The sequence below is a fragment of the Typopeltis vanoorti genome, chromosome 15 (assembly GCF_054136105.1).
Source record: "Typopeltis vanoorti isolate ZY-2024b chromosome 15, IOZ_Tvanoo_1.0, whole genome shotgun sequence".
Taxonomy (NCBI): Eukaryota; Metazoa; Arthropoda; class Arachnida; order Uropygi; family Thelyphonidae; genus Typopeltis; species Typopeltis vanoorti.
The window spans coordinates 27,830,008-27,856,851 of record NC_143563.1 but is presented as its reverse complement, the minus strand read 5'-3'; the positions used below and the strand labels follow the sequence as shown (position 1 = coordinate 27,856,851).

At 35.0% G+C, this 26,844-nt stretch overlaps 1 protein-coding gene across 2 annotated transcripts in view; it reads left to right on the top strand.

Moving 5' to 3' along the window:
• LOC150098544 (uncharacterized) overlaps positions 1 to 26,844 on the top strand; it is a 610,245-nt gene that overhangs the window by 296,276 nt on the left and 287,125 nt on the right. For both annotated transcript variants that reach the window (XM_090405300.1, XM_090405297.1), the window contains exons 19-20: positions 2,651 to 2,765; positions 19,948 to 20,112. In XM_090405300.1, coding sequence (XP_090261426.1) covers positions 2,651 to 2,765; positions 19,948 to 20,112 — 280 coding nt within the window. The remainder of the gene's footprint in view (positions 1 to 2,650; positions 2,766 to 19,947; positions 20,113 to 26,844) is intronic.

Here is a 26,844-nt window from a genome sequence, read left to right as displayed (position 1 = left end):
ATTCACAAAGAAGGGTGTCCAGTAAAACCTATTCTGAATTGTATTGACATAGAATTGCTGGAATAAAGTTTCTTTCATATTTATTAACTACTCATATTGGACAATTCTGATCATTCATCAAGAATTCTGCATATTATTATTATTATACAGGTATCTCCATGGAGTCAGAAGACTCATCATGGGACATCTGTTTATTTACACACTAGATCATTCACACTATACCTATCACACTTCTTCTTAAACATTCACTGATGAAGCACCCATAACCACCTCTGGCAACCCATTCCATCCATTCACCATCCTCCAAGCAAAAAAACCTAGTCTTAACACATTGCTAACCACACTATTATACAACTTCCACTGGTGACCCCTTATTCTCTCCATTCTTGTCATGTAATGAAAAAAGTTTGGTGTCGATCCTGTAATTTTACTATTTTTACCTTTTGGGTAAAACTGTAGTTGAAACTATTGTTATGCTTCAGCAAGCCTTTGAGGTTGAGACTTCAGATAAAATGCAGGTCTGCAAGTGATTTTCCCATTTCAAAAATGGAGACATGTCAGTTGAAGACCAACTATGATCTGACTGACCTACCTTGGACAAGCAGAAATTATGAAAACATTGAAAAGGTTTGCCAAGCAATCAATGATCATCACAAGACCACTGATCAAGTTTCTGAAGAGACAAATTTGTCATGGAGTTTGTGCCAGCCAGCGAATTTTAACAGACGATTTGCAAATGAAATATGTGTGTCCACTAAATTTGTGCCTCGTTTACTCACACAGGATTAAAAAAAAAAGAAAAAAGTGTGAATGTTTGCTGCAACTTTGAGGGAACAAGTGTTTAATGACTGAAACTTTCAAAAGTTGTGACTGGGAATGAGTCATGGTACTACAGTTATGATCCAGAAATAAGATAACAAGTATCAAGCTAATGGAAACATGAAAATTCACTGAGATCCAGGAAGGCATATCAAGTTTGACCAAACATTAAGACAATGTTGATTTGTTTTTTTGATGGGAATGAAATTGTACACAAAGAATTTGTTCCTCCAGGACAGACAGTGAACCAACATTTTTATTTCAATGTTTTGAGAAGACTACATGATAGTGTGCAACAAAAATGGCCATGAATGTTGAGTAGCAGAGATTGGTTGCTTCACCCCAACAATCTGTCAACAGTCCTTGATGAAAAACAACATGGTGATTGCTCCCCGCCCTTCTTACTTGCCCAATCTCTCTCCATGTCTTTTTTTTTGTTCCCACAGATAAAGAAAAACCATGAAAGGGCAGCAATTTATTAATGTGGACAAAGTGAAAAAAAAAAAAAAAAAAAAGTCTCATGAAGCCATAAATGGTATTCCAGCTGAATAGTTCCAGAACTGTTTCCAGCAGTGGAAAAAATGTTGGGACAAGTGTATTGACTCACATGGAGAGTACTTTGAAGGAGACAAGAATATGGTATTATAAACTTTAATTTAAAAAAAAAAAATAATTCCAGTTATTTTTGAGTACTCATATATAGCCTAGTCAAAGAAATAGCCACTTAGCTGATCACTTAGCATCCATACAATGAGTGGGCGCTCATTAGTTGAACAGCCTCTGTTGTATCTGTCTCCTTCAGGGCTCATGGGAAAAGAATTCTCATGAAAAGAGTTTTCCCACAAGCTCCAAAGACCATACACAGTTGAAACGACTTATGCCCTGTTACTCCCACCCCTGATCTTGTTTCATCATACCCTGTCTTTTTCCCAAAAATGTCTATCTTTCACCTTCTCCTCAGAAAATTCACAACTTACCCTTAAAACCCAGAATTTAAATTCACATACCTTTTGTCTTATCCGCAATTCTTCCACATCTCCCCATCTCCACTCCCCCACCCTTCCTTTCAGTCATTCTTCAGTAATATCGTCATACGCCAAAATGTCGCTCAACAAGAAGACAACTAGCACATCCTACAAAGGTATGTCCAAAATTATGTCCTAAATTGAGTAAAAAGCCAGTAAAAAGTCAAAAAAGGGGTACTCCTAAACAAAAAAGACAAAATAGCCATAAAGTTAATATTTATTTAGAGGAGTAACATGGAAAATTTTCAAGAAATAACACCTATGTATTAAACTTTTCTTTAATTATTACCAAAATTCAATACAATTAATTGCATTTGGTTGGTGTTAATTCACTAGAATTAGGCAGGAAAAAACTATTATCTCCTTAAATGTGAAACTGTTTCATGTATCTGTTATGGCTGAGTCATTATTAAATTCACAACTTGTCAAGTTAAAATTTGTAACTTGATGTGAATGCAAAAAATCACAATTTCCAATAAAGAGACTTATCCCAGTTTAATAATTTACAAATATGCAATGTACAAAAATACTATTTAACAACTTTATGTTACCTCGGTAATGTAAAGTTGTTTATTTATTTAATTTTTATTTTTTCATATTTGCAAAAAAAAAATAATAATAATAATAAAAAATAAAAATGTAGGAACATTTAGAAGGTAACTTCTTTCCATTCTGATTCAATTGGAAATGCATATTTGTTGCAAGATTTAAGGGGAAAAAAAATTAATATTTATATAATTATATTTATATTATTATATAATAATTATATAATAATTATATTTGCTTATTTCATACTTATTTCATAGGAGCAGTTTACCAGAAAACAAAAACATATTGAGAAATGTAGATGTACCACCTGAATCTTCTGTAGTGAATGAAGCTCTTACCCAACAGACATCTCTTCAGATAAATTCAAGTCTGGTAAATTTTTTGTTTCATATAAACTTTGTATTGATTTTAAATGCATACGTGTCAAAAGCATATTATTAGTAAAGTTTTGTTTACTAACAAGATGAATCTTGTTGAAATCTGTATGTGTTAGTGAAAAGGAGCATAAAATTATCCACATGGCTATCTGTAAAGGTTATTCATGTGTAATTGAGCATCATTTGTCTGGAGTTAGCAGGCATGCATCACTTGCAAGAAAAAAGGAATCTATGGGAAATTACAAGCCAGATGGTTAGGATAGACTTAGAAGTTTCACATCAAAAAACAATCCTTAATCATAAAATTTTTGCAAAATGGGATGAATTTTTGACATAAGAGTCAGCTGACCTCATGACCTCCCTATTAGACTACCTAGATGTTTAGATAAGATATAAGTGGGACTGATGCTATCTCCGATTTGTTTATGAACGTTCAAGTTACTTCATTCCATTCCTCCATGACTTTACAGATCTCATAAAATTCACAAACCTGCCATTCCTTTATAACTGATAATAGATGGTATAAGTTCCCCATCTTATGCTTTATGTAAACATCATGCTACTCTGGAAAGACTTTTAATGGGATTATATTGATCAAGTGCATATAATAAACAACTATGTTATACCAACTAGTTTCACCAACTAAGGCTGTCGGCATCTTCAGGGTACATAACTGATGTAAGGCACTAAAAAGTAAAAAACTGTTACAAACTATAATCAACCGATTCCAATTATATTAAACAAAGAACAGAGTGCATACAATACATGCATAGAGCCTGCATGATATCACTTGTTGTTATTTAGGAACGTTCTATAGTTGGCACTATAATTCGGTTCTGGCGAGTTGATGGATCTGATAAGGGTCTTCCAGATCATGGGCAAGATTAGTCCTTGGTTCCTGTTAAGGTTTTGTATACAGTGAGCAACTGTTGTAGCCTCCTTAAAATTTCGGGAGCAGAAGTCCTCCTCCATGTAAGGAATTGTGCTTCTATCCCACTCTATGGTATGGTTTCTTCTTGAGAAATGAAAAGCTAACCCCAGTTTTTCTTCTCTGTTATTATTGATGTCACCTATGTGTTCTTTTTGCCTAATTTCAAGGCTCCTTGAAGTTTGGCCGATGTAATTCAAGCCGCACGAGCAGGGTATGATATAAACTCTGGCATATTTGGAGAAAGGATGGCTTTCTTTTGGAGATCTTAAGAATTGTCTAATCGTTTCTGTGGGTTTAAAGGCCACTCTTATTTTATGTGGTCTAAGGAGTCTAACAATCTTATTGGAAACTGTCCCTAAGTAAGGAATGACGATTAGAAATATAACATATCTTGTTGTCTTTGTCGGGGTTCAGAGAAAAGTATCTTGTGGACGAGTCTTCGAGGAAATCCATTCGTGGTAAGGTTGGTGGATATCAGGGATAGTTCTTCCTGGAGGTCTTGTTGATCGGTTGTAAGGAGAGAGGCACGGTTTCTACCATCGTCATTCCATACTTAGGGACAGTTTCCAATAAGATTGCTAGACTCCTTAGACCACATAAAATAAGAGTGGCCTTTAAACCCACAGAAACGATTAGACAATTCTTAAGATCTCCAAAAGATAGCCATCCTTTCTCCAAATATGCTGGAGTTTATAACATACCCTGCTCATGCGGCTTGAATTACATCGGCCAAACTTCAAGGAGCCTTGAAATTAGTAACAAAGAACACATAGGTGACGTCAATAATAACAGAGAAGAAAAATCGGGGTTAGCTTTTCATTTCTTAAGAACAAACCATACCATAGAGTGGGATAGAAGCACAATTCCTTACATGGAGGAGGACTTCCACTCTCGAAATTTTAAGGAGGCCACAACAGTTCCCTGCTGTATACAAAACCTTAACAGGAACAAGGACTAATTTTGCCTGTGATCTGGAAGACCCTTATCAGATCCTTCAACTCGCCAGAACCGAATTATAGTGCCAACTATAGAACGTTCCTAAATAACAACAAGTGATATCATGCACACTCTATGCATGTATTGTACGCACTCTGTTCTTTGTTTAATATAATTGGAATCGGTTGATTATAGTTTGTAACAGTTTTTTATTTTTTAGTGCCTTACATCAGTTATGTACTTACATCAGTATCAGTTGGTATAACATAGTTGTTTATTATATGCACTTGATCAGTATAATCCCATTAAAAGTCTTTCCAGAGCTTTTTGGTCAAGAAAATGAAACATTTTTTAACATCATGCTACTCTATTAGGATATCACATAAAGTCATCTGACTCTTACATTAAAAAAAAAAAAAAAATTCCTCTCATTTTGTAAACTATTAAGTTTACATGCATCATTCACTGACATCCTTGCTAGTCTCGACATAGTATCCCTGTTTACTAATGTTCCTGTAGATGATATGGTAAACCTCACTGAAGACCTTTTCTCACCAGATGTCACTAGTGTCAAATTGTGAATGAATACAATTCACTAAGGAATGTTTCATTCATAATTTGACAAGTTAAAACCCTTGAAAAGGATATGCTTGTATTTTAGTATAAGTTGTATATAGCCTGACAAATATTGGATACCGTAATTAGTGTAAAACTTGTGAATATTCCCATGTAAAATACCTACTAAATTGTATGTTAGACAATGAATTTATTACATACATATTTTCTGTTAGAATTGATATAAAAGAATTACTGTGTAAATTGCACATAACCAACTGAGATTATAAGGTCAAAGTACGCGGGCAAGATTAGTAAGTTGCCTCAAGCGGTCACGCGTGCATACAGCACGTGGTGACCCAAGTTTTGGGGGAAGACGCTATGAAAAGGCAAGACCCATGAGTGCAAAGGAATAATGTGTCGGGTGAAAATTTAGGGTTACAAGGAGTCCCAGTTGGGGTTGATATAAAAGGGCTGGAACCCCCTCCCAAAAAAAAACAGAGACTCCAGACAAAAAGGCCTTTTGTCTGGAGTCTCTGTTCTCTCTTGGTGGCAGAAGTCGGAGGCGCCGGGTCGTGATTAGAGGGATCGCGGATTCCAAGCTCTACGATGAACAAATAGTGGATTTTCGAAGTAATGAGCAACTCCCGGAAAAGATAGTGGCCAGGTAGCATGCCTTATGAATGCAGAATCGCCTCGCGCTAAGAATATTCTAGGCATAGATGATCAGTATGCAGACTCCATGAGGTCCAACAACCTAAGCTGACAGGAGTTTTAGCCTTAACATAGAGGGAAAAAAATGTTCGGAAGGAAAGAAATCCAAGAATCAAAAGGACAAGCATGAGGAATCCTCGAGTTCGGTATAGTAAACCTTTAATCAAGTAATGTGTGAGAGGAAGGTAATTGTAACTTAAGAATCATAAATCTTCATAAAGTTTTGAGATGCTATCTAAAATTAAGACAGAACTGTGATATTTTAATTGTAGTCTGTGAACAATATGTACTATGTATTATAATTGTACTTGTGTTGATTGCTAGATATGTTTAAGAGCTTTGAGATGTCTAATTCAGACAGCTTGATTAACACCTAAAAGTCATTATTGGTTTTATAATCTAAGAATGCGAGCTTTGAATCTTTGAACATAATGTTTTTGTAGTATTAATTACTGTGTGGTGTATACTGATTAATTTTACTTTGTAATCTAGTAGTACAGTGATAATTGAAAGTTCTTTATTCTGTAAGATGATCATTATATTAAATAAATCTTTTGCTCTTATTAATTTGGTTGCCTGTATCTAAGAATCCGATGCACCACTCATAAATTATTCAGATCTAAGTGAGAGATAATTGTTAATTAAGACCACGACTGCAAACATGGTTGATTATAAGAAGGTATTGGTGATTGTTAACTTATAGAAATAGATTAGATTAACCATGTGCATATCTGAAGGTTCACTTCTTGACTGAGAAGTTTTTCCAATCTAAAGGTTCTGGGTGGCACAGCGGAACAAATAAATTTTCCCAGAACTTTAGGAGAAGTTAACTTCAGAAGCTTTGTTACCAATTGGCTTAACCTTGAGACAATCTCTTTGTAGATCTGACTCGCACACGTGATAATCTAAGGGGCTGAAGTATATAATAGTAAGACAAAGACAGACATATTATAGGCGCTGTTGAGATAGGACAAATTATTCAAGAGATAGTTAAGTAAAGGAGTTAAACCATATTAAGTAAATATTACCTATACTACGACAACACACGTTATAACACTAGCTTATTTGACCACTGTCTCTAGCCCAGATTTTTTTCAGTGGAATATTGTTTTACAAACAACAATTTGGAATTGTGATGGGCAGTCCCCCCCACCTCTCTCTCTCTCTCTCTCTCTCCCTCCCCTCGTTCAACTGATCTTTTTATGGAGAACTTTGAGAAGACTTTGCTAAGAGAAATGAGTCTAAAACCATTGGTTTGGCAGAGATATATGGATGATATTTTTTATTATTTGGAAATATGACCTCCCAAAAGTCTGCAACAATTTCTTCATTCTCTTAAATCTTACAAAACTGCTGTAAAATTTACATTATAACTTGAAAATGATGAAAAACTCTTTTCATGATGTTCTCATCACTAAAATGTGACAATGGTGTTACTTTGAGGTGTATCATTAGCCTACACATATGAACATTATCTTCATTCCTCATCCCTTCTCAAAAATTAGGCATAATCCACATCATAAAAAATTTAACAATTTCTATTATACAAAATGAAGACCAACTCAATACCAAACTTTGACTCTCTCAAGTTTGGTATTGAGTTGAAATTTTTTGTTCTCAATGGCTATTCAAAAAAAAAAAAAAAAGAGAGAGAGAAAAGAAAGTTTTTCAGGATTTTATTTTCAAACCCTGCCTCTCGAGGGGTGCTTAAGGGTCAAAGCTGTATAACTGAGAGGAGACCTCCACATAGCCTTTAAAGGAATGCGGAGAACCGACCAGGGCTTCTGACCTAATGTCCAATCCTCACCTTCTCGTGGTGCACTCTGTTGGGTATCTACTTTGATACTGAAAGAACGAGGATGGGCTGGCAATTTGGGATTTAGCCGACCAAATTGTATTCTTATTGGTTAAACCAAAATAAAAAATGATGGTACAACATGACAAAATTTCATGCCGGCTGGGGCGTCGCCCGGTTAAACAAGGCCCCCGTTGTTTTCGCCAGGGAACCAGGGCGAACAGCGAAAAGTCAGCTACTGGAACAAATCTGAAAACAAACCCCAACTCAACATCACCAGAGTTAAAGATCGGTACTATCAACGTAAGAAGCCTGAATGGCAAAGAAATGGAGCTAGCTGAGGAATTAGATAAGTACCAGATCGACATAATAGGGATGACTGAAACAAAAAAGACAAAAACTGGTGAGATCTTTCTGAGCAATAAATACAAAATGTTATATTCAGCCAATAACAATCAAGGAAAAGAAGGAGTAGCCATAGTATTCAACACAAAATACGAGGCTAATCTTCTTGAATGGCAGTCAGTCTCAAGTAGAGTAATGTGGGCAAATATGAGAATGGGGAACTGGACAATGAGACTTATTTGTGCCTATGGTCCCACAGAAGGTTCTACTAAGGTAGAAGTGGAGGAATTTTTTGATGCTTTAGAAAAAGCAACTGACACAATGAAAAAGGAAAAGTTGGTCCTTGTTGGGGATCTAAATAGTAGAGTAGGAAATGATTGTGAGACATACAAAAATATTTTGGGAAAATTTGGAGAAAAGAGCAAAGCTAATAATAATGGCAAATATCTGTTGGATTTCTGCTCAGGACATGGACTGGTTATTACTAACACCATGTTCCAACATAAAAATGTGCACAAATTCACATGGAGAGAAGAGGCTAGGAATAAGAAAAGTCTCATTGACTATGTTATTGTTGATAGTGATGTTTTCTCCCTGGTGCAGGACACCAGAGTGTACAGAGGATTTGAAATTGGAAGTGATCACTATTTAGTCTTGAGCAGGATAAAATTGAATTTCATATTGAAAAGAATAACATGTAAGAAAGTTTTAAAGCGAATAAAAGTTGAGCAGCTCTCAGATGTAAACTGTAGACTAAAATACAGAAATATTATTGAAAAGAAAATGAAAGAGTTTGAGTACAGGAATCAAACCTTGGAGATTCAGTGGCAAACTCTGAAGGAAACATTGATTGATTCTGCCAGAGAGGCATGTGGTGAGGTTGTGTGCAAAGATAAAAAAATCAGAACTCCCTGGTGGACACAGGAAGTTAAAGAGGCAGTGAAGGAAAAGAAGAAAGCATATCAAAAGTTCCTGGCAAATAAGTCAGCTTTTACTCTTACAGAATACAGAGACAATTGTAAGAAAGCTAAACAGTGTGTAAAACTAGCTAAACAAAAGTCATGGGAGGACTTTGGCAAGAATATAGAAAATAAATATCAAGAAGGTGGCAAAATATTCTGGAGGTTGTTGAAGAAGCTAAGGAATGGAGGAAAGAATGCTGTAAAAGGAATTAGAGATGATAAAGGTGAAATGAAAACAGGAGAAAAAGATATCCTTGAAGTATGGGGTAATTACTTTGAAAAACTGCTAAATGAAACAAGCAGTGATGACAGCACAGTGATAAAAAACACTGACCAGGCATGCAGTCAGGAATACATATCCATACTTGAAGTAGAAAAAGCCATCAAAGGCTTGAAATGTGGAAAGGCAGCAGGAGTAGATGATATTCGACCAGAAATGCTGAAGTATGGTGGTATAAGAGTCTTACAGTGGCTGCACTGCATAGTTCAGAAAGCCTGGACAGAGGGACGAATTCCCGATGATTGGAGTAGAGCTCTCATAGTACCCATATATAAAAAGGGAAATAAAACTGCATGTGAGAATTACAGAGGTATTTCCCTACTGAGTGTTCCTGGCAAGATCTATGCAAGTATACTTGAGAAACGGTTGAGAAAAATTGTGGAAGAAAAGCTTGGTGAAGAACAAGCTGGATTCAGGCCAAATAGAGGCTGTCAGGATCAGATCTTCACTTTACGACAAATGGTCTAGAAAGCATGGGAATATAACAAAGATCTGTATTTAAGTTTTGTCGATTTGGAAAAGGCATATGACAAGGTGCCAAGAGAGAAGCTATTCAATACGCTGCAGTTATATGGTGTCAATGGGGCATTATATCAAGCAATACTTAGTCTTTATTTGAGTTGTGAGTCAGCAGTTAGAATTGAAGGAAGTACAGGAAGATGGTTTAATGTTAAATCTGGTGTGAGACAAGGATGTACATTATCCCCTCTGTTATTCATTATCTATATGGATCACATTATGAAGGAATGTGGTATTAAACCTGATATCAAAATTGGAGATGTTAATGTCAGCTCTTTGCTTTATGCGGATGATGTTATACTTCTAAATAAATCCGCTACAAGTCTGCAAGATTCTCTGACTAAATTGAATAGCTGTTGTAATAGATATGGTATGAAGGTCAGCAATAAAAAGACAAAGACAATGAAAATAGGCAGAATCATTGAAAATGTCAACTGTGTTGTGAATGGAGAACCTGTGGAACAAGTAAAACATTTCAGCTACTTAGGCACAATTTTTACTGAAGATGGTAAACTAAATATAGAAATAGACAACAGAATCAGCAAAGCTGGTATCGTGGGAAGTCAATTGAATAAATTCATATGGAATAAGAAAGAAATTAGTCGGAACACTAAATTAGCTGTATACAAGACTGTGTTCAAACCAATTTTAACTTATGGATCTGAGAGCTGGGTCAGAAGTAAAACACTTGACCAAAGACTAGAGACCGCAGATATGAGAGTCCTGAGAAAGATTAGAGGCGTGAACAGATGGCATCAATGGCAATATCATATTAAAAATGAGGATATTAGGAAAGAACTTGACATTGTCAGCATCCAGGAATGTGTTAGCAGAGCTAATCTCAGATGGTATGGTCACTTAAATAGAATGGGAGAGGAAAGATTAGCAAAACAAGTGTTCTCTGCCAGGTTGGCAGGAAAACGACCCAGAGGAAGACCAAGATATAGGTGGATTGATACGGTACAAAGTGCCTTAGACGATAGAAATATAAGATCTGATAATGTTGGAGTCTTGACAAGTAACAGACTGATTTGGAGGAAAATTGTAGATAGGAAGTTAGTAATGATGTAATTTTTTCATGTAGTACTGTCATATCCTGTACACCCCTTGAGGGTACATGGCAGGAATTTGATGATGATGATGATGATGATGACCCTGCCTCTCTCAGTAACCATAATATACAGCATAGAGACTCAATTATAATTCCATATATTGGCAGCCTATTGATGAAAACAGCATTTTTTTCAAAGATCACAACATCAGAGTAACTTTTCAACTTATTCAAAATGTTCATCCTCCTGAGGTCTCCTAAAGATACCACCTCTCTACAAGTACACAGGAATATATATAGAATTTCATGCTCTACATACATACATAGGATAGACAAGCTGTGGAGTTGAGGTGAGAAGGAAGGAACATGTTGAAGATATCAGTTGATAGAAACATTTCAACCATGCTCTGTTTAGAAGGAAATTTTTATTCCAGACTTCTGGAAGAATTGGTTGTGGTCATCCATTCATGCTGATTCTGTTCTATTCTAATTTACGCTCACATGAAGACCTACACTTTTTACTATGTAGGCATTTGGAACCAAAATCCTACAGAATAGGTTGGTTACTCCTTATTCCTGGGGATGTCCTGTGTCTGTAGACGTGTGTTCATGGGACCAGTTTGCCTGTTCTGGGGGACAAAAAACCTGAGTTTCCAAATGAAAAAATCCCTACCTTCTTATGACACCGGCTAACTCACCTTTCGTCGAAAGAGACCAGATAAAAGTTCCTCACATCATTGACGGGAATCAAGCCCAGATCTTTCCAGCCAAAGGGCTTCGTCTATACTGGCTGAGCTATGGAGGCCTTCGTGCTGATCACTGAATAAAAACTAAGGACTAATGCTTAGTGACATATGGAAACCGCTTAAGTCTTTTAACATCAGGTGACTTCATCTTCACCAACAATCACCTTCTGTCATTAACTGTAGACACCTAATGCCTGCTACATGATTTCACATTTATTTGTTAGCATGAATTTATTTATTTTTCTTGTTACAGTTTTTCAGCATTCATTTGTTTATATATTTTTTCATCATCAAATTCCTGATGTATACCCTCAAGGGGGGTGTACAGGATATGATAATACTACATAAAAAATTACATCATTACTAACTTCCAATCTACAATTTCCCTCCAAATCAGTCTGGTACCTGTCAAGAGACACCAACGTTATCAGATCTTATATTTCTGTCTGCTAAGGCTTTTTACCCAGAGGAAGACCAAGATATAGGTCTCCTCTGGGTTTTTTAAAAGACTTCTGGGTCTTTTACCTGCCAGGTTGGCAGGTAAAAGACCCAGAGGTCTTTTAAAAAACCCTCTCTCATTCTGTTTAAGTGACCATACCATCTGAGATGACCATATCACCCGAAAAAAACGGCATATGTCAGCCTTTTTGGCAGAGTGGTTTATGTATTCGCTCTCCAGCCAAAGGGCTGCAGATTCGAATCCTGCTGTGGGCATGGATGTTTGTGATTGGCTGTGAAATACTAGTGGTGGGCAGTAGATGGCATTGGCGTAGATCAGCGTTTCCCAAATTTTTCCTACGACGAAACACTGAAATTTTAACGGAACACCTTGGTTAGAGTCAAGTATCATCAGTCTCGTATTCAATGTAAAGCTAAGCGCCCACTATCGCTGTGAGGAGCGCCTGATTTTCAAACATGTTTGAACTTGTTGCAGCATTTAAAACCATTCCAGGCTCATATTCATTTTGATAATTTTTCAAGAACACTTATTTACTTTCCGTGGAACACAATTTGGGAAACCCTGGTGTAGGTGGTGCAGTTTGCTGTAGTTGGTGGATTGAGTGGTGGAGATGGAGGTACAGTAGGTGTCCTCCCTCAATGAGTCTTTGGACTCCTTGGAAGTGTTATGTAGTAATAATAATAATATGCCAACACACAATGGAGAAAAGTATTTTATTTTAATTTTAAGGTTGAAAAAAAAAAATCCAGACTTTAGGCAGGTCACAAAAATTATTCCAAAAGTTAGCCAGTAAAACCAAACAGTAATAAAATGGCTGTCCATGTAACCAGGATGAAAGATAAACAGGTCTTACCATAATTTGGATGCCTAGAGAGAAAGAGAGAGAGAGCAAGCAAGAGATACGGAGAATGAGGTGGAGAGATGAGATCATGACAATAACAGGAAACGTCTGGATATTCCCTCCCTAAAATTTGTGCTGAGCATCATAGAGAATACTGCTATTGTAAACCCAATCTAATTCCTTGCTGACTTCTTAACAGCAATTCCTGACACACACACACAGATTGTCCTCTATCTAATTTGTAGTCTCAGTCATGTCACCCTCCCCCCCTCTCGGAAAGTGTAATAATTTTTCCCACTTTCTACTCCTCTACGACTCATGCTGTTGCAAGATTCATGTTAAACGTGTGTCAAGGGTGCTGTGGTGGTATATCGTCAGGTCCTACTACTGACTTATCAACATTGAGTTTACTTAATTCCTCATATCGCTTCTGTTCACTTACCATCAGTCCCTACTCCACCATACTCTCTACACTTCAGCTTCTCATGATGTTGCCTTCTTAAGGATGAAATACCTTGATAAACTGCTCATCAAATACTTCAACTATATCCTCTGCATCAGTTATCAATCTATCATTGTAATTAACTAACATCATCCTCTCATAGTCATTCTTTCTTCTACTTTTCACATATTGAAAAAACTCACTAGGATTTTTCTTGGCTTGATTGACCAATTTCTACTGGTACTTCGCTATTGCTGTCTTTACCAACCAGTTCAACTTCCTAGCCTGATCAGGTTTACAAGCGCCTTGTTATTTTCTTATTTATGTGGAATAGGCTTAATCCATTTATTCCTTCTCAGTGCAGTTTTTAGACTGAAATTTTCCTGGTTACGTGAATGTCCATTAATTCAGTTGTTCTTGATAGGTCCTTAAAAATACTTGTCCCAACATGTTACTGATCATCTTTGTTCCATTTGTGCATCATCCTTTCAATCATTAACAGTCATCTTTCAGATAAACTCACTGAGTTGTTTTCTCAATCAGTTATGTATGTTAATTCATTTATTGCACAACAGGAGATTTTATTCTAAGCTTTTTATCCCCAGTGCACAGGTTTTCAAAATTCTAGGTCAAAGTGAAGTATGTCATAACCTTAAGTTCTCTGTTTATATTGTGTGCACTATTGCTCTCTCTCTCTCTCTCTCTCTGTGTGTGTGTGTGTGTGTGTGTGTGTGTGTGTGTGTGTGTGTGTGTGTGTGTGTGTGTGTGTGTGTGTGTGTGTGTGTGTGTGTGTGTGTGAATGCACATTTTACCATGAATCAGAGTCATTAAATAAACAGATAATTGAATCAAAGAGAGTAGCAAATCCAAATTGCAAGCATCATACAAAGGAATTTTCAAACAAACTGAAATAATAACAAAACTAAGACAAAAATAAGAAAATTTTATTGTAATTACATATTTATTTGTTTTCTTTTTACAAAATATAGTTCCACTGTTTAATGAAATATTTTTTTATTCTGTATAATACTTTTAACTGTACAAATTTTAAATTTCCACTTCACATTTTGTGTCCAGCGGCATGTCAGAATAAAGCTATTTATATCATAGGTCTAAGTTGTTTATAGCACTGGAAATACCCACTTGTCATGCTATATAGGTTTCACTGAGTCCAGGTATCAGATCAGTTTGTTGTAACAAAAGGTTGAAATCTATTCTTTGGATTTGAACTTGATTAATTAGAAGAAACACACGTATAAACCACAGTGAAAATTATTTAATTGTAAATATTTCATCCTAAGTATCTTAGGACATCATCAGTACAGTATTTAAACAAAAATGAGGAATAACATACAGTTAGGGCGCATGATTACAATAGAATCTCAAGAAAACGTGCATAACGTGCTAAAGTAGTACAAAAAAAAAAAAAAACCGTTAATTATTTAACACAGTTTTGTATGATAATTTCCCATACTTTAGGAATAGTAAGAACGTCGTTGCGGTTTAGGTTTGGTCTGTGTAGTAAGGCTTCAGAACTTCCTTTGTATAAACGTTCATGTTTAAATAAAGATCTATGTAAAAGTTTAGCCTTTTCCCAATGGATCCTATGGTTTGGATTTTCAATTCCGTGTTGAGAGAGGCCAGATTTCTGCGGTTTAAGAAGACGAATGTGGTCTTGATGTTCCGAGATGCGTTTCTGAACAGATCTACCTGTCTGTCCAAAGTAAGATAATTTGCATGAGCATGGAATCTCATAAACACCAGGTAACATCAAGGGTGAAAATTTGTCCTTAGGAGAAGGTAATAAGTTGTAAATTTGGTTGATAGGTTTGTAAGTAGTGGCAAAATTGTATTTCTTCATAATTTTAGAAAGACGTTCTGAGATGCCTTTAACGTAAGGTATGGGAATCCTATGCACTTCTTCCTGTCTGGTTTGATGTATGCAGAAGTGACTGATGATTTTTTGAGTTGTTTTGGGATTATATCCATTTAGGATGGCTGTATTTTTGATAACTTCTAATTCCTGGTTTAAAGATGCTTCAGAGGAGCAGAATTTGTGTGCTCTGGAAACTAGTGATTTAATAATGCCAGATTTCTGAGATGGATGATGAGCAGAAGAATTTTGAATGTAGCGACCTGAGAATGTAGGCTTGCGAAAGACGGAAGTGGCGATGGAACCGTCTTCTTTTCTTTTGATGTGTAAATCAAAAAAAGAGATACCCTGTGGAGATTCTTTTTCTAACGTAAAGTTGATGCGATGATGAAGAAGGTTAATTTTATCTAGAAACAGTTGTAATTCAGGTTCGGGATGATTCCATACTGCAAATACGTCATCGACATATCTTAGCCAAATTTTTAGTTTGGGTTCAAAAGTGAATATTTTTTCCTCAAGGTGTTCTAGAAACAAATGAACATCAAGACCACATTCGTCTTCTTAAACCGCAGAAATCTGGCCTCTCTCAACACAGAATTGAAAATCCAAACCATAGGATCCATTGGGAAAAGGCTAAACTTTTACATAGATCTTTATTTAAACATGAACGTTTATACAAAGAAAGTTCTGAAGCCTTACTACACAGACCAAACCTAAACCGCAACGACGTTCTTACTATTCCTAAAGTATGGGAAATTATCATACAAAACTGTGTTAAATAATTAACGTTTTTTTTTTTTTTTTTTTTTTTTTTTTTTTTTTGTACTACTTTAGCACGTTATGCACGTTTTCATGAGATTCTATTGTAATCATGCGCCCTAACTGTATGTTATTCCTCATTTTTGTTTAAATACTGTACTGATGATGTCCTAAGATACTTAGAATGAAATATTTACAATTAAATAATTTTCACTGTGGTTTATACGTGTGTTTCTTCTAATTATGAACGCACCACAGGTTTCGTTATTTTAAAAAAAAAAAAAAAAAATTGAACTTGATTGTATGTGCCTCTTTATATTAAAACTGGTACTAAATGTTCTCACACTCTTCAACATAACTTTTGCTGATAAGGTTGGATAGAATATTTGAAGTACAATACAACCATAAAAAATGGCTAAAGTAAAAAATGTCATTTATATATTAGCTATGCTGACTTGACATTTTTGCCTAGGTTTGTTACCAAAGATGATATATTGATGAATAAATCAATGAAAATCACAATTTATTAGCAATGCTTAAGAGTGAATGAGGGTGTCCATACTATTGCCATTGTTTACAACAATAAGTCATAACATAAAGCTAAAAGTGGTTGCTGTAAACCAGAACAGGAATATAGTGAAAATTTTGAGGAAGCTGAGTCCTTAATTAGTTTGAAGAATTTTAAGCTGAGTATGTATAATTTTTTCTAAATTATATAATTTAGCTTACTTTTGGCTTCTCTTAAAAAAAGACTAAACCAGCATAAAGCACTATATTATAATAAAAGAAGAGCCTCCTGTCTAGGGCATGAAGAACCTTTATCAATCTTTTCAAGTGAAGATGAGTTAGTTGTCTCATATAGAGATAGTAGGGTTTTTACCTGGCAGAAACCCAGTCTTCTTTTCATCGCATAAAACAGTCAAAAACTGATCAGAAAAACACGTGCAATTTACAATAACATAGCAGACAATGCAGATAGGACCTGCTCTGTTATGTAGTAATTAGGTTTCTAAGAAACCAAGTTATATGGCCAGTAGATTCAGTCGGCAGTTTACTTTGCTACACATTTCTTCATTTGTTACCTTTTGCACCCACCCAGTTTGTAAAATCTTTCTACAAACTGGATGGGTCCAAAATCATCATCATCAGCCATTGTCGATCCACTGCTGGATGAAGGCCTTTCCAAGATTACTCCAAAACTGTTTGTCCATGGCTCTCCTTTTCCATGTTACTCCTGCAAATCTGATGATATCATCAATCCATTGTGATTTAGGTTGCCATTGTGGTCGTTTTTCCTCTCGTGAAATCCAATCCATTACTTCTTTTGTCTATCGTTGATCTTATCTTCGAGCAATATGCCCAGCCCATTGCCACTTCAGATGTTTCACTCTTCCTATGATGTCATAGACTTTGGTTTGATTTCTTATCCATGTATTCCTTTTGTGATCCAATCTTGTGATACCAAGCATGCATCTTTCCATACTAAATTGTGTTGTTCTTAATTTTTAATTTCTTTTGCATTCAGTGTCCATGTTTCAACCATATGTCAGTATAGGAAGAATACACTGGTTAAAAACTTTTCTCTTGGGGAATAATGGTAGTTGGCTTTTGAATATTGAATGTCATTTTCCAAGTGATTTCCACCTAAACATCGCATCTTTTAATTTCGTCCATGATATTTTGTTCCATTGATATCTGTTATCCGAAGTATATATAATGGTCTACTTGTTTAATTTCCTCATTATTGATTTTTTATTATTTCTGGTTGGACATAGCTATTGAACATAACTTGAGTCTTCTGAAGGTTTATCTTTAGGCCAGCTGTTTTGCTAGCAATTGAGAGTTCACGGATACGAGTCTGTAATTCATGTGCACTTTAAGTAAAGATAACTATGTCATTTGCAAAGTGTAAATGGCTTAAATATCTTCCATTTATCATCAGACCTTTCCCTTCCCAATCAAGAAGTTTGAATATTTCTTCTAGGCATGCTGTGAATAATTTGGGGAAGATTGTTTACCCTGTCTTATACCCCTCTGTATTTCCACAGTAGAGCTGTTTCCATTGAAATGAATTACTTCTGTGGCATTGGTGTATGCTGATTTGATGGTTCTGATGTATGGCTCCTCCACTTGTTGGTTTCTTAATGCTTCAAGTATTGTACAAGTTTTAAGTGAATCAAAGGCTTTCTCATAGTCAATAAAACCAAGACATAGTGGTAATTGATATTCATTACACTACTCAATAATCTGCTGTACAACTTGAATATGGTCCATTGTATTAAAGCTCCTTCAAAAGCCTGCCTGTTTTCTTTTGGCTGTGCTAGGTCTAGAGCGCACAAAGCCTATGAGCTAAGACTTATGTAAACACTTTGTAGACCACTGATAGACTGATAGGTTGGTAGTTCATCAAGTCTTCTATCTCACCTTTTTTTATGTATTAGAATTAGGGTAGCCTTCCGTGTTTTTGGTACATCATTTTCCTTCAGGCATAAAGTAATATGGTCCATTGTACTAAAGCTCCTTCAAAAGCCTGCCTGTTCTTTTGGTTGTGCTAGGTCTAGAGTTGCACAAAGCCTATGAGCTAAGACTTATGTAAACACTTTGTAGACCACTGATAGTAGACTGATAGGTTGGTAGTTTGTCAAGTCTTCTATCTCACCTTTTTTATGTATCAGAATTAGGGTAGCCTTCTTCCATGTTTTTGGTACATAATTTTTCTTCAGGCATAAAGTAAATAGTTTTGCTATGAGTTTGTAGATTATTTCTCCACCTGTTTTTAGAAGTTCAGCTATAACCATCCTCACCTGCAGCTTTTCCATTTTGGAAGCTTTGGATGCTTTACATAACTTCTTCTGGTAGAATCTGTGTACTTCAGCTGTGTCGTAGTTGTCTTCTTCTTCATTTAATTCATCATCCTGATATAATATTGAGTAGAATTCTTCAACTCTTTTTGCTATAGCATATCTATCTCTGGTGATGGTCCCATCTTGTAGTTTGACTGCAACCATCTGTTTGTTGCTCTTCATCAATTGCTGTTTGGCTTTTTTGAGACCACAGTTGTTTTCAATTGTTTGTTGTATGAATTTACAATTGAATTTTCTTATTTCTTCTGTGTTACGTTTTCTGATCGTTTTGCACAATTCATTGTATTCAATTTTATTCTGTAGGTTAATTGATTGTTTCATTTCTCTTGGTTTCTTCATAAGCTGTTTTGTTTCTTCAGAGATTTTGTTTCGTTTCTGTTCTGTGTTACCAGCTATTTCAAGTGAGCATTGTAAAAGGTTTTGAGTAATAATGTCATTACTTTCTGATAGATCAGCATTGTCATCTATAATAAGATGTTTAAATCTAATGGTTAGTTTGTGTTGGAATATATCTTTTAATGTTGAGTTTGTGTACATCTATGTTTTGCTTTGATCTCAGAAACATTTTTCTTCTTTCTTTTTGGCAGTTTATTTGGATTTTTCTGCATACCCTGCGATGGTCACTTCCAATGTTATAAACACTTCCAATGTTGAAAGTGTTTATAACAGAGCAGTCTTGAAAGATGTTTTTCTTATTGCTGAGGATAAAGTCAATTTAACTAGTTTTTCCATTTGGACTTTTTCATGTCCACTTTCTATGTGTTTTTTTCTTGATAAAGGAAAAGTCCGAAATATGATATGATATATAATAAGCCATTGAGCCTAACATGAGAGGAAAGATGAATGAATGGATAAATAGAATAATGCTAAATTATAATTTTTATTTATTTATTTTAAAATTGTTTTCTCAGTTTATCAGGATTTGTTATGTGAGTGTTGTCGGCCACTCCCTCTGGTGTAAAGTATTCTGTATGCAGATTTGTGGCTTTTGTCTTATCATTCAAAGTTGTTTAGTAAATTGTTTAATGATTTGATTAGGTATATAACATTTAATAATGAAAATTATTTAATAACTTAATTTTTTACAAAATTTTTATTTAATAGATTGGAAAATGCTTGTCACCATCTGTTTTGGGGTTAAGAATAAGCACAGAGCTAACATATCTGGACAGTCTTCACGATTCTCTCCTTCAGCTAAGTGATGTTGATCATCTTCATGCTGTATCAGTGGCTCAACAGAATAATGTTACCCTTGCACAGTTACTTCAGGTATTCTTTTGTTATGTGTTAAATTTTAAATGGATTTCAATGTTTCTTTTTATTTTTATTGCATTCAATACAATATTATTAAAATCTCATTTACTTATTTTATCTGCAGTTTTATTGTTATCTTATAGTATTTTATCTGTAATTGTCTTTGACAAATTACCACAATTTAAATTAAGCCTGATGGGATTGGATAATATAGATTAATGAGTTCAATAGGAGATTGGCTAGGACTACCATATTTACTCAAATCTAACTCACACTTTTTTCCCCAAAATTAAAGTTAAAAAATTGTGGTACAAGATATATGCAGCTATTTTCAGAAGCTAAAGTTTTTAAGCAAAAACTAAATTGACATTTATAATTAAATCCTCAGTATTCATTACAATTTATAATTGCTCACATTATTTATAAAATGAATGCATTTAAATTATAATTATCAAAGTTATTTATGTGATTGGCTTCTCACTTTCATCACATGATTTATTTGAATCTTTAGCAACAATGCTTCTGTAATTAAATTAAAACAAAAAGTTTCATTCTTGCTTGTCCTTTTATCATTTCAGAATAATGAGATCTTTAAGTTTATCATAACTTTAAGTTCAAAACCAGCACTGTATCATGAACGTTTTTCCATATTTCAAGCAAAAATTACCAGTAATTTACAAGACTTGTGATACATAATGAACAATCCTTCGCAAATGACTAATGAGAAGTGAAAGCAGATCTCGAAATGGACAGCAGTGGTAGGGTGGTAGAGAAAGAGTAGCTATGAAGATGTGCATATCATTGGTATGATATTAACAAAAGATTGTGCGACTTAACAATAAAGGCAAGCCAATGATTGTTGAGTTGAAATGCTGATTTTCTTCAACCAAATTCGAAAATATCTGAATAACAACATTCACTAGAATTTCTTAGTTTTACACGTTCACATCGGGGTAGTGTTTCTCCCATTTATCATTCCAACGGGACTTCTCGTTATCGTTTGTGTACCACTTCCACATCGCACAGGCAGGCTCAGCTGACACAAAGTTTCAACCCTTCGGCTGAATTTTATTGCTACTTGTTTGTGTGCTGCTTCTACGTTGGGCTGGCAGACTCACACACACACATTATCGGCATGTTAGTTACAATTTGTGGTAGAATTTATTAAGTTTGAACTTAGCCTTTGTATTCTGTCTTAATGACATTAAAAATTTCAAATGCAATCAAACAAACACTTATTTCATGTAATTGAAAATTTGGACAAATGTTTGGACAATAGTTTTTAGTTAGATGCTGTGTTTGGTGGTCAACACACAGTTTTGCTTAAGTCTATACAGCATAGTTTCTGTGGGAGGGTACATGTTATTCATTAGTTAGTGCTGTTTTTATCTCAGTTGTCTCTAATTGCACTATTGACAAATACATTACACAGACTGCAGATGTCTCTGTACCTTATTCAGTGATACAATAAAACTAATTGTTTTTCTTGTGTCTGCAGTATAGTAACTGTTGGGGAGGGCGTGTTTACCACGGTGAGCGAGTTATTATTGCCTCGACGTGAAAGCATTTAAACTTTTTTTCATGTGCGAGGTAGATGTGAAACTTTTTAATTTATTTTTTCGTAAAGTAAAATCAGGGGTGAGAGTTATACATGCGGACAAGTTATATTTGAGTAAATACGTTATTCATTCATCCTGGTTTGTCACTCATTGCACCAAGGTTTTCAAGAATGTGGTGAGAATAAATGAATTGAATCTTCAGCAACATACAAAGTACAACATGCTGGCTTGGACATTGCCTGGATAAAGAAGGTCCATATACCCAACTGAGTGATCAGAGTTAAATCGACGTCAGCTACCAAAAGAGACATGCTAGTTTTCAGTAGGAACATAGAATGCCTGTACTTTATGGACTCCTGGAAAGCTAGATGTGCTTTGCAAGGAGATGGAGCAGTATTTATGCAACACCCTTGGTTATCAGAGATGTGCTAGACAGAGTCAGTTGAGATGACAGATGGGAGAATCGTCGGGTCTGACAGTATTATAAAACATAAGGCAGGAGTTGGATTTCTTCTTAGTAAAAGAAGAAGAGAATCATTATTAGGATACAAACCAGTAAATGAAAGAATAATAATAGCAAGACCATTTAACATCATAGTGGTCTGGGTCCATTCACTCATTTCAGAAAGTACTGAAGAAGAAATAGAGTTATTCTCTAACAACTTGGAAATAATCTTGAAATCAGTACCAAAGAAACATATAATAATAATTGCAAGAGATTGGAAAAGACAATGAAGGATGTGAAAGAATAATGGGCAAAGATGGATATGGAGAAAGCAGTGAAAGAGGAGAAAGAATGCTACGTTTGCCTTGAAGCATAATTTGCAACACAAAATTGCATCAATAAGACTGCAGGAAGTGGACATGGTGGTCACCTGATGAAGGAACAAACAACATGATACTTATAAGCAATAGATGGACAATGTCAGTTCATCATTAGCAAACATTTTAAGGAAGAGACATGGAATCAGATCAACTTGATATTAGTGATTGCTAATATCAAGTTGAAACTCAAGCAATAAGTGAAGGCACAGGTTTATAGTCACAGAGACATGAGGACACTGAACTAAGAAATCACGGAAAATGTATATGAAGGTGCTCGAGGAAGAACTGAAATCCATTAGAAAAAGGAACTGGAAGACAGGAACAATGAAGTAGTATCTTCAATCAAGACAGAACAAACAGTCCCAGAGAAGACAGAGAAAAATGAAGACGTCAGAAGAGACAAATCCCAATAGCTACAGAAATGGCATAATGATATCAATACATGCTATGGTGAATGTAGAAAAAGAGAAGTACATAAGATGATTAGAAACATAGCATGAAATGGAACCCGAAGCAGAGAAATCTTGATCAACACAGAAAAAGTATGAGAGAGAGCGACAGACATAATACTGTTCAGAGTTATATAAGACACAGAGAGAGATGCTGAGATGCAGAAGTTATTCATTGATGATTTGAGGGAAATATCAGCACCAAGCACAGAGAGAGAGAGTGAATTATATATGCTGTTTTAAAGGCAGTAAAACATCTGAGCCATAAAAGCCCCAGAAATTATGAGATCCCTGGGGGATGTTGAAACATGGTAGTGAGGTGATCATATGCATAGATCATACCCATTCACGCAAAAAAAGGAAGCAAACTGGACTTCAAAACCACGATTGCTGTAATAATGAGTCATGTGGGAAAAGTACTTATGATCATATGTTAACCATAAGAATAAGTAAACTAATAGAAGAAAATCTAGAAGATGAGCAAGCAGGATTTAAAAGAGATAGAGATTGTTAGGAATAATTGTGGAGAAAGCTCTGCATAAAAATGAAAATGTTTATGCATGCTTTGTTGACTTTCAGAAAGCATTGACAGTATAGATCAGAAAATGGCATGGGCTGTACTCAAATCTTATGGATTGAACAGATGTGTCTATTACAGACATCGATGACAATTCAGAAGCTGCTGTAAGAAATTGTGGAGAAATAGGAAGATGATTTTGGACAACAAGAGGTGCGAGACAAGGAGATTCAATGTACCTAATCATCTTTATCTTGCTTTTGGAAAGAACAATAGATGTCATGAAGCATAATATAAGTGGAATTTCATTTCAAGGAATAAAATTAAATTATTTACAATTTGCCAATGACATTTTCATTATTGCAGAGGAACTAGAAAGAACAGTACTGAAGTTAATGCAGAAAGAAAGAGATATGGCTTGAATATTAATCATTGAAAAATCTAAAACAATGATATTCAGAGAGAAGTGGATGAAAAAAGCAAGATAAAAATAAAGATCACTGGATATATATTTTTATTTCTTTATTTATTTATATATATATATATATATATAAATAAAGAAGCTGGGAACTTCATGCACTTACAGTGCAGTATGATGCATGATTTAAACTGAAAAAAAAAGAGATAAGATCTCAGATAACAAAAGGGAAAGTAAACCTACAGACAGTAGACAAGATATAGAAAAGTAAATAAATCAGTGTGCCTTCCCATAAAGCTGAGACTGCTGGAAACATGCTTATTCACAAACACTCTATATGGTTGCGAGAAATGGGTAATGGTTAAAGAATTTGTGAGGCAAATATTGGCTTTCGAAAGAACATATGATAGAATGATTCTAAAAATTTGATGGGTGCAAACAGTAACAAATGAAGAACTGTGTAGCAAAGTAAACTGCCAAAAGAATCTAATGCAGAGAATAATTAAAAAAAAAACTAACGCTTTCTTTTTGGACACATCTGCAGAATGGATAACATTAGAAAGATCAAACCTTGATGCTTGGTACAATGAATAGCATAAACAGAAGAGGGTGGCTAAGGCAAGAGTGGACAAATGATATAAAGGAGTAGTGCAGAAAGAGTTTGCAGGATTTGAATCACCTGGCAATTGACAGAAGGAAATGGTAAGGGATGGTGAAACCAATCAGACACCAACAGGCATTGGACCCATGGTCAATGATGATGATGATGAATGATCTGGAAAAATCTAAAACACAAACTTAAACAAATAAATCTGTAAATTACTTTTGTTCATACAGATCTAGAAACAGATCTAGATATTTTCAGGTGCAAACTTTGTTTGCTTATACTTGGATAAAGGATTAAACTAAATTTATTATAGTCTAACCAAGTGCAAAATAAACTTCCAACATCTTTCTCTAAATCCAGAGTAATTCAATAATAAGGTGGTACACCTGTTGGCAACTTGTATCAGTAAATATGCCCTCTTCTATTGCTTCTGCCTTAGTATCTCCATGTTTAGGTCTGCCCCCACTGACGAGACCTCAATAAAGGTTGAAACCGATCTGGGTAGTGACCCTTCCCTTAATGCATAGCAGTATACATTTGCTGTTTTAAGGATACTTGTGACATAAGATTGAATGATATATTCACGTAAACACAAGAAAGTTATTTATTTAACCAAATATTTTGGTCTGGAAATAGCAGACCATCTTCAGTGGTATTACAAGAACAGTTTAAAAAAAAAAAAAAATACAAGTTAGAATACTAATTTTCAAACCTGAAAAGTCTGGATTGGCTCAACACAGGATTGAAACTGACCACAGCATCTTTTGATCCAGGACTCGCCTCTTACATAGATCCCGTTATAGGTTCGAACATTTGTTCAAGGAAAGCGTGGAGGCCTTGCTCCATCGTCCCAACCTGAATCGTAATGGCTGTATATCTATATCAAATCTGGGAAAGTCTAATCAAGATTACTCATTAATTTTTTTTTTTTTTTTTCAATCATGTCTCTACTACAAAATATTCCATTTCATACTTAGTGATATAACATCACGCGGCGTGTCTATTTTTAACGATCTATTGTTAGTATTCTAGCTTGTATTTTTTTTTTTTTTTAACTGTTCTTGTAATACCACTGAAGATGGTCTGCTACTTCCATACCGAAATATTTGGTTAAATAAATATCTTTCTTGTGTTTACATGAATGTATCATTCAATCTTATGTCACAAGTATCCTTAAAACAGCAAATTCTTATCTTTCACGGGGAAAATGCTGCCAAAATAACCGGTAAATTAGGAAACCTTTTAGTTATACAAGGTAGGTTACGAGCAAAGATCAATTTCTTAAAAAATGCTGCGACAACAAGATTATTCCCAATTTCGCTAAGATTAAAGAAACAATAAAATCTCCTGGAGCTCATAATATTTACCAGAACACTAGTTTATCTCTAATCTGTAATCAACTTAAAGCTGCTAAACGTGACCTTGCTATTCACACTCATCACATTTCTGATCTACGTACCTATATTTCCACAAATTTGGATCCACATCTTTCTCAAACAGTTCTAAATGTGGCTAAATGTTCTACTCAACATGCTTATAATAAACTAAGTCAACATCTTAACCTTAAATATGAAGCTCTTTCGTCTAGACCATCCAAGCCATTCATAACTCCAGATAATTGGATTGTAAATATATCCGGACGTCCTTTGACTGAAAACAAAACCCTCATCCTGTCAAAAGGACATGATTTTTCTATTGTTCCAAATAAGATACCATATCTAGATTTCCTAGCTAGCATTGAAAGGAATCTCAGTCATCTAACTAGTGATAAAGCTAATGCTCTTCGCCTAGAAGTCGCTTCTTCTCTACTTAAGGCCAAACTTCCTTCTTCCAACGTATCTCCTTCTGAAATGAAATCTTTACAGTCCTTGAGAAAAAAAAATCACCTCATTATCACCAAAGCTGACAAGGGAAAAGCAACAGTAGTTATGGACTCAGCAAATTACAGAAGAAAATTTTCTCTTTTGCTTTGAGATCGCTCCACATATCAAGAAATTGATTATAATCCAACCAACAGACAACTAAAGAAATTAAATTCTCTCTTATATGAAGTCATCAGTTTAGATAAAGACACAATTGAAAGACTTAAAACTCATTTTGCAAGACCTCCTAGATTTTATCGCCTTCCAGAAATCCATAAGATTGACTATCCTCTTTGTCCAATAGTAGATTGTATTGATTCTCCTACTTACCCTATAGCCAAATATCTAGCTAAATTATTGAAATCTTACATTGGAAACTCTAATTCTTTTTTAAAAAACTCCTCAGATTTCTTAGAAAAATTAAAAAATGTCTCATTACAACCTACAGATCTTATGGTTAGTTTTGATATAGAATCTTTATATACCAATATACCTCTAAAGGAAACTTTA